Genomic DNA, 15,688 nt, shown 5'->3' on the forward strand with positions numbered 1-15,688 from the left:
TGTTCACTTTGGTGTTCAACTTTAAGCTGATTAAAGTCTGTAGTACAGTCTTCTCGAGTTTTGTATTTGTTTGCTGCACCACTGCACTGCACAATTTAATCAGCTTAAAATTTTGAGGACCATGCAGAGATTCCTCATCCTTGAGAGGCTGAACATAGACCATCAGCACCCGGATGTTCCAACATACTTTGAGATATGGAAGCATGCGATTGAGGCAATCATCCACTCTCAAGGAGAGGTCATCAATACGAACCAGAAAAAGCTCATGGTCCTACGCACCAAGTTGGGCCCCTGTGCTTTTCACGCCATCAGAGACTGCACAGACTTTGAACCTGCAATGGCCACCTTGGAAAATATGTACAAGCCCCCAACAAATATACTCTAAGCCCAGTACCTATTCAGCATCAGAGTACAGCAGCCAGGTAAGATGACCGATGCTTACCTGAGGGCTCCACGAGAACTAGCACCCCTGTGCACTGTTCAAGCTGATGTGAATGCAGGGGAAATGAAGTGACTCGTCTGAGGTGTCTGCGAGTGAGGGCTGCAGTCGAGAGCAACCCGACAGAGACTGTTGGAGGAGAACATTGCCTCCCTCGTCAGGATCATGGAAGTGGTCCACTCCCTAGAAGCTGCAGCTCACCATGTGGAGGTCTTTGATGCTCACCTCCCCCAGTCACCGGCTTGGCCAATACCGACAACAGCCGAAGTCACTGAAGGGCCCCACAAGGAAGATACAATTGCCGCCGCTGACGTCAGCCACCACTGTAAGTACTGTGGGTCATGGTGTGGGTCAGACAGGTGCTCCTGTAAGAACTGCCCCACGAGGATCTCACACAGCTCCAAAGTGTGCCTCTCCAAACCCATGGGGAGCACTGCGGCCCTCCGCGACCAGCCAGGAGTGTCTCGTAACCCTCTCTAAGTGCAAGTGCTGGGCTACGCCATTACCCTGATCATCCTTTCTGCCCACACCTACCTCACTTCCGGCCTGACCGTTGAACTCACCTTGTGCTCACCACGGGCACCGCCATCTTTTGTCACCCAACCTCTGCCTGCATTGATGACGTCACTTCAGGCTGGGCTGACACCATGTGCATTCCCTGACGCCGCCATTCAAAGGCTACTCACTGGCCGCACCTCACCACAACCGTCAGGGAGCAGTGACTCGGACCCCGAGGTGGTCCTAGCATCCACCATGCTGACGAAAGGCATTCTCCATGCACTCAGGTGCTCAATAATGGACATCACCGTCAATAGGAAGGTAACAAAATGCCTATTTGATAGCATTAGTATTGAGAGCTTTGTGCACCTGAATGTGGTCTGGACAATGAAACCCAGCATACTTCCCCATCATTTTTGCATTTCAGGACCACTCAATCACGGCACAGTGGTGCTGCTCAGTGAACAATGGTGGGGGGAGGGGGGCGGGGGGAGGGGAAGACATAGGCTTTAGGCTACTGGTCATGCCCAAGCTCTGACCCTGGTTATCCTGGGACAAGACTATCAATGTCACCTCCACAGCCTCACTCTTGCCTTCGGTGGCCCTCTCCCCCCACTCACCATCCACAACACGAAGCCCAGCGACTGCCCCCAGTGCACCTGCGGACTCTCCACCCTCCAGGTATCCCCGCCATCCCTTTTCAATTACCTAACACAGGATTGCAAACTAATAGTGGCCAAAAGCAAGCACTACTGTGCAGCCAACAGAGCCTTTATCAAGGCTGAGGTGAAACGACACGTGGTGGAGGGAGTTATAGAGCCTAGCAACAACCCCTGGAGAGCCCAGGTCCTAATAGTAGTAAAAGGGAGAAGCAAACCGAGAATGGTCATCGACTATAGCCAGACCATCAACTGGTACACCTAGCTGGACACCTACCATCTGCCCTGCATTGCCGACATGGCTAATGAGATAGCCCAGAACCGGGTCTTCTCCACAAATGACCTGAAGTTGGCCTACCTCCAGCTCTCCATCCATGCCCGGGATTAACTTTCTACTGCCTTTGAGGCAGATGGGTGCCTCTACCAGTTCTGTCGGATCTCTTTTGGGTCACAAATGGAGTCTCCATTTTTCACTGGAAGATGGACCGCATCGTAGACCTACACAATCTAAAAGTGACCTTCCCCTACCTAGACAATGTCATCATCTACAGCCATGACCAGCAGGACCATGATGCCAACCTGGAGAGATTTCTCCAGACGGCAGAGGCGCTGAACCGCACTTACAACAGGGAGAAGTACATGTTCAGCACCACCCACCTCGCCATCCTTGGGAGCATCATGGAACATGGTGTCATCGGTCCCGACCCTGAATCCATGTATCCTCTAATAGAAATCCCCCTGCTCCAAATGCTCAAGGCTCTCCATAGGTGTCTAAGGCTCTTCTCTTACTACTCCAGTGGGTCTTCCCACTTCTCCGACAAGGTCTGCCCACGTCCCAGACCACTACTTTTCCCCTCCCCACAGAGGTGCAAGCGGCCTTCACCCGCATCAGACAGGACATTGCCAACGCCACTGAATGCTATGGATGAGACCACCCCATTCCAGGTGGAGTGCGATGCCTCTGATGTTGCCCTCACTGCCACCATCAATCAAGGGGGCAGACACGTGACCTTTTTCTCCAGGACCCTCCACGGTTCAGAGCTCAGACATTCCACCTCTGAAAAAGAGGCCCAGGCAATCATGAAAACAGTCCACCACTGGTGCCACTACCTGTCAGGCAGATGGTTCACCTTCTCAGTGACCAGTGCGCAGTGGTATTCATGTTCCACCTACAGAGGCAAGATCAAGAACGACAAGATCTTGTGCTGGAGAGTTGAGCTGGCCACCTTCAGCTACTTCATCCAGTATAGACCAGCGAAGTTCAATGACTCCCCCGATAGCCTGTCCCAGACCTGCGACAGTGCAGTCTGAGCAACTGCAGATGCTGCACAACACCCATTGCCACCCAGGCATCGCGCGCCTCTACCACTTCATTAAGTCCCAGAACCTCCCCTTCACCGTCCAAGGAGTCCAGTCCACGACTGAGTCATGCAAACCGCACTTCTTCCATCCACCACAGGCCCACATGGTGAAGGTCACTCAGTCCTTCGAGCGACTCAGTATCGACTTCAAGGGACCACTACTTTCCACGAATAAGAACGTCTATTTCCTCTTGGTCATAGACGAATACTCCTGTTTTCCCTTCACCATCCCTTGCCCCAACATCTGCACTGCCTCTTTTATCAAGGCGCTGGTGTAGATCTTCACCATATTCAGATACCTGGAATTCATCCACAGCAGCTGGGGGTCCAGTTTGATGAGTGAGGAGCTGCACCAGTACCTGGTGGTGAGAGGCATTGCATCTAGTCATACGACTAGCTATAACTCCAGGGGCAAGGGCAGGTTGAACACGAAAATGGAGTAATTGGAAGGCAGTCCTCCTGGCCCTGAGGTTGACCACGACACACCACGCCATATAGTCGCTCTTTTGCACGGCTACCAATCAGACCCTTCATGAACGCCTTTTCTTCTTTCCTAGGAAATCTACAGCTGAGTCCAATGAACAGTAAATAGGCATGGAAGAGAGAAAGGAGTACAAAGCTTGAAAAGCAATATAGTTTGTGGGAAGAAAAATGGAACAAGAGAGGAAAACATTGGAGACAAAAACAGCTGGACAGTAAAACTGGAAGAGCTAAAGAATTAATTAAAAGTTGGGGGGGTGAATGGGCAAAGGGAAGCGAATGTTGTGGTGCTGACAGAAATAAGAAGAGGGAAATGGGGTGACTTTGCTTCGAGCCTGCAATGGTCCAAATGGCCTCTTGTATAATAATAAATAATTTTTTTCATTTTCTTTTTTCATGACTCAATTTCCACTGCACTCTTGGAAATAGAATTGCCAACAATCAACTTTCTGAACATAATTTCCCTAAGCAAGATTTAAGATCCTACAGAACTAAATTTTTATACTTTTATTAAATTCGATTACATTATGATCATTTTCCCCAAAAGTACCTTCATTTGGAGTCCTTTCTCACCTGACAGAATATTAGATTTAAATTCAGCTGTTTCTTCTTTAATTTCATAACACATTTATCTGGAAAACTATCCCTGAAACATTTCACGTTCTCCACAGTTACTCCCCAGTTCCTCAGGATTATGACATTTCTTAATTAGACGCACCCCTAACTTCCTGAGTTATGCCACAGCCTCATCACCTAAATGGATTTAAACAAGAATGTCTGCAAATGCTGGGGTCAAGTGTGATACACAAACATGCTGGAGACACTCAACAGGTCATGCAGCATCCATAGGAAGAAAGGGTAATCAACATTTGGGCTTGAAAAGGCTTTTTATTCCTTTTAACTCAGGCACCTGCCTGTTTTTACTTGTACCTGATGAAGAGCCCAGTTCCAAAACATTGGCTACCCTTTACTTCCTATGGATGCTGCATGACTTGCTAAGCTTTTCCAGCACATTTGTGCCCTGCATTGATTGCAATCTATGGACAACTCCCATCAGGATTTCCTGCCTTTTGCTGCTTCTTGGCTCTTCATTCATTGAGCTAAGATCCTTTCCATCCCTTAAAATCATGTCTTCCTCACATCTTTTTTTTTCCCATTTATTTCACTCTTCTAAAGTATACTGGAAAATGTTCGTGATTGTGTTGCAACCATGTCTCTATAATGCCTATCAGATGATATTACAATAAAACCCCTGGTATCTGGCATCTACGGAGATTGGTGGACGCTGGGTAAGCGAGTTTTCCAGTTGCTCGAGACTGCGTGTTCCATGAATGGAGAACTTAAGGTGATGGATGCCAATTTTAAACTTCTGTATTTTTTATCCATTTATTTTCCACAATTTTTTTGCCAGTTGCTTGAATTCAGGAATAATAGGGATTTTCATGTAATTGATTTCTGTTTGTGTCTTTAACTTACTTATTCCATTATGAATATTGAGTTCATTTGGATAAATAATCTATGTTTTTTTTTACCATTTCTCTCTGCTTTGACTCCAACTTATATCTGCAAAAACTTGTTCTTGTCATTATCCACATTGCTCCCCTGCATTTCATACCATGTCTTTACCTCCTGGTTCTGAGTCTATTCTGCAACCACAGGAAAGTTGTGAGAATACTATAGAGTAGAGTTGGTAAAGGACATTGATCAAATGGTGTGACTGGAAGACTTGCTTGACAGCTCAGTGTTGTCTGAACATCCAAAGTTCAAAGAAGTTTTTAGTCCATTGGACCATGGAAATGATTCAATTACAATTGGGTAGATATGGACTGGGAGATTGACTGCATTGCAATGCCATGGAGGGTTGGCATGAGTGTTTGTATAAGAACAATGCTAATTGTTACCCCCAGCCTCTGCTCTGCTTTTCCCACTGAAATTAGAAGACCACCATTTCAATCAACACACATATGCAAGTTAAGACATTGACAATATCTAACGTTCCCATCACTTCATCTCCATTGGGCAACACGTTTTCAAACAAATCTTACCTGGGGACCCCAGGTGGAGCTCGGTTAGGCCTGGAGGGGACCTGAGGTGGAGCCCCAAATGGATCAGGAGAAGCCCCAGGCCGAGAGGGAATTGGTGGAGCACTACCAGGGGGTCCTTGTGGGGGTGGTCCTGCAGGTGGTGGTGGACCTGGAGCAGGGCCTCGGGAGAGCGGCCGAACAGGGGGAACGGCCGGAGCTCTCCTCTGTGGAGTGGGGCTTGAGGTCGGAGACCTGGGGAAAATAAACCAATGGAAATCATTAACTGTGCATTATCATAGAGTGAATTACAGTGCAGAAATGGTACCACCCCTGTACCCCAGCACCAATAAGGTGAGACAAGGGTGATACTTCAGTTCACATACCTTCGCCCTGATGGTATTTCCCTGACTCCCAGCCAGGAGTCATCTACAGGTGGTGGGAGAGGAGTGCTGATGGTGCTGGTATTGATATCACCAATGATATTTAAGGCTTCTTTCAGGGCATGGTACATTCGTAACATCTCCTCACGGCGCTGTGCCTGTTCGGGAGACTCCTCCATCAGAACGTTCTGGTCTGCACATGAGTAGAGCTGGGCAAGGAGTTCAGAGTGAATGAAGTCTTTTGTCTGTTTGGGAAATATGAACACAGAGGAACCCCAATTAGTTCTGACTGAGTTTTAATCCTTCAGCAAATAGCAGCTGAACCGCCTGACTGCAAAGTAAATGGTTAGGATCCCAGTCACAATCAAGTCCAGGCCACACTGATCCCAGCTAAGAAGAAATGGGCCCACGGTCAAACTTAATTCCAGGCTCAGATCCAGAGCAAGGCCCAAACTCAGGACCAGGTCCAGCACCGAGGCCCAGCATCAGACCAAGACCAAGCTCCCCAACCAGAAAAACTAGTCCAAAACACCAGATCCTGATAAAAATAGGTGGGCAGTCCAAGTTATGCAGGAGCATTCATATAATGTGAAACACTCGAGAGGACTTTGTTAGCACTGGCACACCATAGCAGATTCCCTGCCCTTTAGAATCCAAACAGGCTCTAAAATAATATAAAAGAGGAACCAGTAACTTCACTTCCAAACACCTGACACTCCTCCGAGCGAGATGTTGGAGCAAGGCTTCTGATCAGAGAGATGAATATGGGATTAGGTTCCCTCACTGGGAGTGACTGGTTCAGGAACAACAGCTCAAGTAAAACAGGAGACATGGAACTCCACAGTCTTGATGTCATTCTCCCTTGGGTAGAGGGGATGGATACGTAAAGGTATGCTGTTTAAAATATAATGCAAGAACCAGAAACATCTTTTATATTAAAACCTAAGTTGAACCAACCAACTCTGACTTTACTGGAACTCTCCGAGAGCTTAACAGCACCACTCCCATGATCCTTTTTGCCTCCACTGGGACTATGATGTCAGCCCAGTGCGAGCCTGCATCTCCATACCCGGTCTGCTTGCGGATCAGTGCCACCCGCTACATGGCCTCCCCCCCCACCACGAACCAATGTGAGCCGAGTCCACAGTTCGTAAACAGTTCATTTGTTTGGGAGGCCAACCTCTCTGCTGTGGGGGGCTGGAGCTGTTACCAGTTGGTTGAGGTCAAGGGGTGCTGGTTGAGGTGGTCAACTATGAACGGTTCCTGCCTACCTCCAATGTCCAAAATGCACATCGTCCCATTGTGTCATAACATGGACCATCATATGGGCACTGAAGGGACATCTGGTTCGCACCTCACCTTATGAAGACATATTCACAGTCTTCAAAATCCTTCAGGATGTAGGATGGAGCTGAACCATGGCGTGAGTTTGGGATGGGGTTCAGAGTGCCCACCTGCTCGTGAAGTCGCATTAGCAGCACTGTAGGTGTTTCCTCCTGGCCGCGAGTCGCTGGCACAAACTCTCCCGGGACTGTCAGCAGGGCCCCATAGACAAGCTCAGCAGAGGACATGGCCAAATCTTCCTTCGGCTCTATGTAAATACCAAGGAGCACCAAAGATAGCTCATCCACCCAATCTGGGACTTGAAGCCATGCCATGAGGGCCGTCGGGCCATCTTCAAATACAATGGAACCTTTCCACCAGGCTGTAAGACTGTGGGTGGTAGGCCATGGTGTGATGTAACTGGGTCTCTAGGAGCTGTGCCAGTGCTGCCCATAGGCCGGATGTGAGCCATGTCCCCCTATCTGATGTGATAGTGGAAGGAAGGTCGTAACAGGCTACACAGTTGGTGATGAGGGCCCTGGTGCAGGATGATGTGGAAGTGTCTGAGAGTGAGACAACTTCCAGCCATCTAGTGAACTTGTCCACCATCATGAACAAGTACGTGGTGCCTCTAGAAACAGACAGCAGCCTGACGACGTCCACGTGGACGTGGTAAAATTGTCTATGTCAGTGGGAAGGACTGAAGAGGGGCTTTCACGTTCCACTGCCCCTTGGATGTCTGACAGTGCAGGCAAGTTCTAGCCCAGTGCCCAACCTGTTTATGCAGCCATGCCATATGAATCTGTCTGCGACTAGTTGAGTTGTCACCCAGATAGATGGGTGGGCCAACTTGTGTAGTGCGTTGAAGATGCAACATTCCATGTAGTGGGAACGATGAGCCTAGGTCGGTTGGTGGATACATCACAGAGAAGTGTGGCTTTGGATGGCCAGAAATGCACGTCTTCCAGCTGTAGCCTTGAGACTGCAGTGCAGTAGGCTGGTATCTTACCATCATACCGCTGGGCCATTGCGAGTGCTGTATTGTCGATTTTGGGGGACAGGAGAAACATATGGGTCAGAGCATCAGCCACGAGGTTGTTCTTGCCGGAAATGTGCTTGATAGCTGTTGTGTTCTCTGAGATATGAGAGGTGATGCTGCTGCCTTCCCGACCACAGGTCCGACACCTTGGTGAAGGCAAAAGTGAGAGGCTTGTGATCGATGAAGACTGTGAAATCCTGTCCTTCGAGGAAATAGCGGAAATGGAGTAAGGCAAAATAGAGGGCTAGTGACTCCCTATCAAATGCACTGTACTTCTGCTCCGGGGGTCGCAGATGTCTGCTGAAGAAAGCGAACTGTCTCCAATATCTATCAATCAGCTGCTCCAGGACACTGCCAACGGCCGTGTTGGATGCATCAACTGTGAGGGTAATGGGCACATCAATGCACGGATGCACTAAAAGGGTGGCGTTGGCCAGAACAACTTTGGCCTGGTCGAAAGCTGGAGAAGACTCCAGATCCCAGTTGAGTTCTTTGGTCTGACTGGACAGCAACTTGAAAAGAGGTTGCATTATCCTGGCATCATTAGAAGTTGACCATACCAACAAACTCCTGCAACGTAGATGGCTTGATAAATTTACAAATGGCCTCAACCTTTGAAGGAAGAGGGATCACCCCATGTCAATCGATGTGGTGCCCAAGGAAATTGATGGCCATCAGGCCAAACTGACATTTTATTGGGTTGATGGCTAGGCCGTAGTCACGCAGGCACTGGCAGAGCATCTGCAGGTATGTTAGGTGCTCCTGTCGTGAACAATTGATGAAGAGGATGTCGTCTAGGTAGATAATAACAAATTCCAAGCTATGTTCCACTGAGTCCATGAGTTTCTGGATAGTCTGCACTGCATTTTTGAAGCCAAATGACAAGCGGAGGAACTCAAAAAAGCTGAATGGAGTGAAGAGGGCTGTCTTGGGGACACTGCTGGGACGCATAGGGATTTGGTGGTATTTCCAGACCAGGTCGATTTTTGAGAAGATCCTCGCTCCATGTAGATTGGCCGTGAAGTCCTGGATGTGAGGAAATCAGGTACCGGTCAACTGTTATAGCATTGTTGAGCTGAGAAAGTCCCCTCAAGGTCTCCATCCCCCAGAAGACTTTGACACCATGTTTGATGGAGAGGCCCATGGGCTATCCAAATACCGAATGATTCCCATCTCCTCCATCTTCCTAATTCTTCCATGGCGAGCCATAGATTGTCAGAAGGAAGCCTGCGTGCCTGGGCATGTAGTGGGGGTCCCAATGTGGGGATGTGGTGCTGGACAGCATGTTTCAGGACTGTGGCATTATAATGGCTGAGAATCCTGCAAGGATTCTGGCAAACTTGTTGCCTGATAAAGTTACCAAGTCAAGGTGGGGAGCCATGAACCTGGGTTCTCGAAAGGTTAAGGTCTGAAAGGTCCTGGAATTGACCAGATGGCACCATTTCAGATCCACCAGGAGGTATTGGGCTCGAAGGAAGTCTGCGCCCAGTAGAGGCTGAGACACATCAGCCAAAGTGAAGGTACAGGTAAAAGAGCAGGAGCTGAACTCGAGTGGGATGGTCTGCACCCATACATGCATATGCTGCTATTATTGGCAGCGGTGAGGGACGGTTTCAACTTCCTGGAGTGAGTGACTCGGTTCGAGTGGGACAAGATGCTGACCTCCACCCGTGTCCACAAGGAAGTGCTGCCCGGAGTGCCAGTCCCATAGATAAAGGAGGCTGTCTCAGTGGCTGATCGTCATAGCCAACAGCGATGGCTGGCCCTGGCGTTTCCTGGATGGGAGCAAGGTGGGTGGCAGCAGCGGTCTCCAGAACCTCATTTCTGATGGTACAAACACCACCACTCCGAGTTTGAGACTCCACCTGTTGTGGCTGTCGCCAGCCTCCTCAGTGGAGTGGGAAAGAAATGAGTTGCTGGGTGTGAAGCAGCAGCTAGGTCAAAGGACTTCCTGCCATATTGCTTGGCATGCCACAGGACATCCGCACGGGCTGCTAACCTGTGTCGGTCATTGAAGTCATCACTCGCGAGGAGTAGGCAGATTCTTCTGGCGTCTGTTCTGGAAATATCTACTTGAACAGTAAGCAGGGCCTGTGGCCATCCATTAATGCCAGCAAATCATTCATAATGGTAGTCGGCATGCAGTCACCCAGGCCATCCATGTGGAGCAGTTGTGCTGTTCGATTGTAGCGGGAAAGGTCCAAGGTGCAGATAAAGTGCATCTTAATTGTATTATAACTGTTGGTGGCTGATGGCTGATGCAAGAAGTCGATGATTCATCCAACAGTCTCCAGGTCGAGCAAACTGATCTTGTAGTAATAAATTGTGGAGTCTGCGGTGATCTACCTGACCTGAGGCTGGGCCTCAGCCTGTTTGAACCAAATTAGCATTTGTGAGGTCCAAAAGGTTGGCAACTTCAGTGAGACTGTGTTCTGTGCACTCGTGTCATTCATCGTAGGGTCCAAAATGCCATTTTGGACCACTGTGGTCAGTGTGTGTACAGTGAATGAAAGAAAAACCACACAGAAGCTGGGAGTGAGTTGAACCAACCAAATGATTTTTCTTTAAATCTCAGAGAGCTTATCAGCACAACACCCATGATCCTTTTCAGCTCCTCCCATTGGGATCATTGTGATGTCATCCCAGTGCAAAACCTGCACCTCTGTAGTCCAGTTTACTTGCAGATCAGTGCAGCTCACTACAATACCTAATTACGGCCTCCTCAGCCATCCATGGCAATGCATTCTGCAGATTTACCACCACCTGGCTGGAGAAATTTCTCCTTATCTCTTTTCTAAAATGACATTTTTTAATTTGAGGATGTGCCCTCTAGCCCAAGACTCTCCCACTACGGGAAACATCTTTTCCACACCCACTCTATCTCGTCTTTTCATTATTTGGTAGGTTAAGAAAGAATTGCATTCACATTCATAAGGCCTAGATCTCTCAACAGCCATCACAATTTCTATAGGAACCTCTCAAACCAGCACACTCCTGGATTGGGAAGAGCAGCAGTGGTATGGCAATAGAACTAATGTCTGCTCTCCCACCTTCTCCCCACCCCCCACCTCCAAAAAGAAGTCCTGTATTGTCACTGAGTCAAATTCTAGAAAGGCCCTGCCAAACCATTGTGTGTGAATGCCTCACTTAAGGAGCAGCAGAGGGGAAACTTGCACCATCTCTCTTTCTTTCTTTCTTCTTCTTTGGCTTGGCTTCGCGGACGAATATTAATGGAGGGGTAATGTCCACGTCAGCTGCAGGCTCGTTTGTGGCTGACAAGTCCGATGCTGGACAGGCAGACACGGTTGCAGCGGTTGCAAGGGAAAATTGGTTGGTTGGGGGTGGGTGTTGGGCTTTTCCTCCTTTGTCTTTTGTCAGTGACGTAGGCTCTGCGGTCTTCTTCAAAGGAGGTTGCTGCCCGCCGAACTGTGAGGCGCCAAGATGCGCGGTTTGAGGCGATATCAGCCCACTGGCGGTGGTCAATGTGGCAGGCACCAAGAGATTTCTTTAGGCAGTCCTTGTACCTCTTCTTTGGTGCACCTCTGTCTCGGTGGCCAGTGGGGAGCTCGCCATATAACATGATCTTGGGAAGGCGATGGTCCTCCATTCTGGAGACGTGACCTACCCAGCGCAGTTGGATCTTCAGCAGCGTGGATTCGATGCTGTCGGCCTCTGCCATCTCGAGTACTTCGATGTTGGTGATGAAGTCGCTCCAATGAATGTTGAGGATGGAGCGGAGACAACGCTGGTGGAAACGTTTTTAGAGCCGTAGGTGATGCCGGTAGAGGACCCATGATTTATATGATGTAGACCATCTCTACATGGGAAATAAATGCCTTTGTGCGTATATCTCAAGAACAAATTTTAAAATGTTTTGGGAACCCCAAATTATTTATCACAAACTGTGGCCTTAAAATCAACCTTCAAGGAAGATGCAAGGAACTGAATCTGGTACTCACATTAATGATCATGAGATGCATAATTGTCTTGGGCATGAGGTCCCGGATGGTTTTGTTAACAATTCCCATGTACGAGTCAACGAGGTTGCGGATGGTCTCAACCTGTCTCTCCAGCTGGGGATCCATTGAGTGCATGAAGCTGTCACCAGAACCATTCTCTTCATTCTCACTTTGCTGCTTAATATGGTGTAAAGAAATTGTTAGATTGTAACCAGCAACAGACAACTAAAAATGTTCAGTGACTCTCTGTACTATGTATGCCATGAATTCAGGAGAAAGTATCTCCACTGGAGATACCCAAGTCTCTCAGCGTAAATCACCAAACATCATTTTTGGAAATGTGGCAGTGTACAGATTCCAGCATCAAAATTACTTTTGAAGGAATTTTGAGCTTTGGACATGTCTAAGATGATTTTTTTAAAAAACCTCAGAGATTTCCAAACTCACCTCTTTCAATAAGTCACATAGTTGTAGCAACACTATTAAGATATTCACCAAGTCTTAGGACGTGAAATTATTCATATGAACTTGGAAGCACCTGAAATTTTCTATACCAATGGTGATATCTCAGAAAAATATTCTTCTTGTGTTGAGACCATTGAAACAATTTACGTGCTCCAGGACTTCTCAGTGAATTCACACATATTCCCCAGTGTCCCTGAATATATTCAAACCCAGTGAAATCATTTGTAATTCCTCAGACTGAAAATGCTAACAATCGCTGGGGCCACCTGAAATTATTTACTTGCATCTTTGGGGCCAGCATTTCCAACCTCAAGAACTTATAACTCACTCAATTCTTCAACCTGCCCCATATCCTCTTATTAATAACTGAAGATGTGAATTATCCCTATTTGGAAATCTATGCTTCAAACTAAATCAATTTCTCCTCAAAATACACTGAAAAATAGAGAATTACTTTGTTTTTTTTTACTTAAAGTTGCAGCTTACAATAGACCTCACTGTGTGGGAACCTTATGATGGCAGACCTGACCCAAGCTGAGGAAGGGTCAAATCAAAGAAATGCCTCTCTTAACATCGATTCTTTCTTTGGGCTAAATTTCTAACAACCAAGAAAATGGAACAAGAAAGGCTCATTCAACCTATCTAACAAACTAATTCCACAGACTGTGTATAAACTTGCCTTCTCATGGGCTCTATCCATAATATTTACACTCCTGAGGGAAAGTTCTGTGTAAATAGTTCCTAATCCCCAAAGGAAGTGCTGCGTAAATCCAAAAATATTCAACCATCCTTACCCTTAACTGCTTTGGCACCTTTGCCCTCCCAGGACATATCTCTTGCATCCCACTCAATAACTGTTGTGCCTTGAGAAGGATTTTACTGTATTCTTAGACATGAAAAGACTATAAAGCTTTGAACCAGAATTAGGCCACTCAGCCTATTGAGTCTCTCTGATATTCAAAGCATGGCTGATGTATTTTTTCTTTCAACCTCATTCTCTTGGATTCTACTCATGATCTTTGAAGCTCTTACTGATATGAACCTAGCAACCTCTGCTTTAAATATACGCAATGATGGCCTCCACAGCCAACAAGTGCTAAAGATTCACCATCCTCTGGCTGAAGCAACTTCTCCTCATCTCTGTTCTGAAAGGACATCCTGTTATGCTGTTCTGTCTGGTCCTGGATTCTTCCACTCTGGGAAGCATCCTCTCTGACCAATCCTCTACCTTTTCAGCATTTAGTATGTTTCAATGAGATCTCCCACCACCCCCTCCCCCCATCCTTCTAAATTCCAGTGAGTACATGCCCAGAGCCATCAAACGTTAACCCTCTCATGGGAACATTCTTGTAAACTTCCTTGAGACCCTTTCCATCACCAGCACATCGTTCCTTAGGTATGGGGCCAAAAATGGCTCACAATACTCTGAATGTGGTTTGGGCAATGCCTTGTAAAGGCTCAGCATCATATCCTTACCTTTATATATTTAGTCCTCTCACTATGAATGTTAACATTGCATTTGCCTTCCTTACTACAGACTCAATCTGCAAGTTAATCTTCAGGGAATCCAGCACTAGGACTCTCAAGTCCCTGTGATCCCCAGCTTAATGAATTGTCTCCCTATTTAGAAAATAGTTCACTTCTTCATTCCTTGTACCAAAGTGCATGACCAACACTACCTGGTCCTCCAAGTGTCTTTGTGTCATCCACAAACATGGCTATAAAGCCATCAATTGCATCATCTAAATCATTTACATACAGTGTGAAAAGTAGTGGATCCAACACTAGTCATTGGTAGCTAGCCAGAAAAGACTCCTTGTATTCCCACTCTAGCCTTCTGCCAGTGAGCCATCAATAGAAGCTGAAGGGTTGCAAGGGTAAAGGTAGGGATCATTGTCTGAAGATGAGGATTAGGACTGAAGTAAAGGGAGATGTTATCAGTAGGAGGTCTGTGAAGGTTTGGATGCTCAATTGCTAAGTATATTCCACACCTCTATCATTAACACCAGACTAACATTCAGACATCACTAAAGGAGTGCTTTTAATCACATTTCAAGCGACCTGGGAAAGGTCCCAGATAATGAATAACATCTCTTTCATAATTGCCAGTGTGATTTATTCTTGGAGCTGGATCATTACAGCTCCTTTCTCTCTCACTTATTCCATTGGACACCTGACATGTCTATCCTCACAGTGCTCCACTCACCCACAACTGATTGAAAAGCAAGCAATTTTTTTTATCGTAAGATCAAACATCAAATTACCACTTTCTAATCTCCAATACTTGCAAACAGAACAAAAATGGTCCCTGTCAATTGCAAAGGTTGCATGGTTTTTCCTCAGGAATTTATATTTAATTCCTGGGAACTCCAGGATGATCCTAAGGCATTGGCGATCCTGGCCCCTTTAAATGTGCAAGGTCTAAGAATTGTGTATTCCAAGTTCTCAGGAAATGACTCATTCAGAGTTCATCTCAGAAACAATTCGGCAGATGCTCACAGAATATTTTAATACTTGATGGCTTGGAGTATTAATTTTTAAGATGCTGTTCTTGCTGTCAAGTTCAGTTTTCAATGTTGAATTCCATTGCAATGGACAAATTCTTGAAAATCAATGTCCCCTCTGAAAATGGGGAAGGGTGTAGTGCTGTGGTAATGTGATGAGCGGCAGCCATGCCTATAAAAGTGACACCTCCAACTCTGGTACAGATAAGGAGGATCATTTCTTTCAGCAATGCAAATGCTGCCATCAAGGGTGATCTTGGCATGGATGCTGCAGCACTAGTGCTTCTCCAATATTAGCCACATGCCATGTGTGACTAGTTGAAAATCCGGATGTGTTAGCTTGGGTTCTTGAAAATAATGAAAGAGTTACAAACACCATTAATGGGCTTGCATCATGAACGTATGTGAACTTGGTAAGATAGTAAGACCTATTTTTCACTGACTATTTTTTACCACTTTGATTAGATGGTTGGTAAATAAATGTGCATGCATTTATCTGAACTGTACATACTTATGTTTTTTGCTAAAATGGTGATGGACAGCTCAAATAGCTGTTG

The 15,688-nt window shown here is 46.8% G+C and overlaps 1 protein-coding gene across 1 annotated transcript in view; it reads right to left on the reverse strand.

The window, feature by feature from the left end:
* Nucleotides 1-15,688, reverse strand: part of LOC138736302 (dynamin-1) — a 215,270-nt gene that overhangs the window by 15,426 nt on the left and 184,156 nt on the right. The window contains exons 17-19 of the mRNA XM_069885585.1: nucleotides 12,163-12,336; nucleotides 5,845-6,086; nucleotides 5,483-5,713 (exon numbers count right to left, since the gene is read on the reverse strand). Coding sequence (XP_069741686.1) covers nucleotides 5,483-5,713; nucleotides 5,845-6,086; nucleotides 12,163-12,336 — 647 coding nt within the window. The remainder of the gene's footprint in view (nucleotides 1-5,482; nucleotides 5,714-5,844; nucleotides 6,087-12,162; nucleotides 12,337-15,688) is intronic.

This window comes from Narcine bancroftii, chromosome 1, assembly GCF_036971445.1.
Source record: "Narcine bancroftii isolate sNarBan1 chromosome 1, sNarBan1.hap1, whole genome shotgun sequence".
Classification (NCBI taxonomy): domain Eukaryota; kingdom Metazoa; phylum Chordata; class Chondrichthyes; order Torpediniformes; family Narcinidae; genus Narcine; species Narcine bancroftii.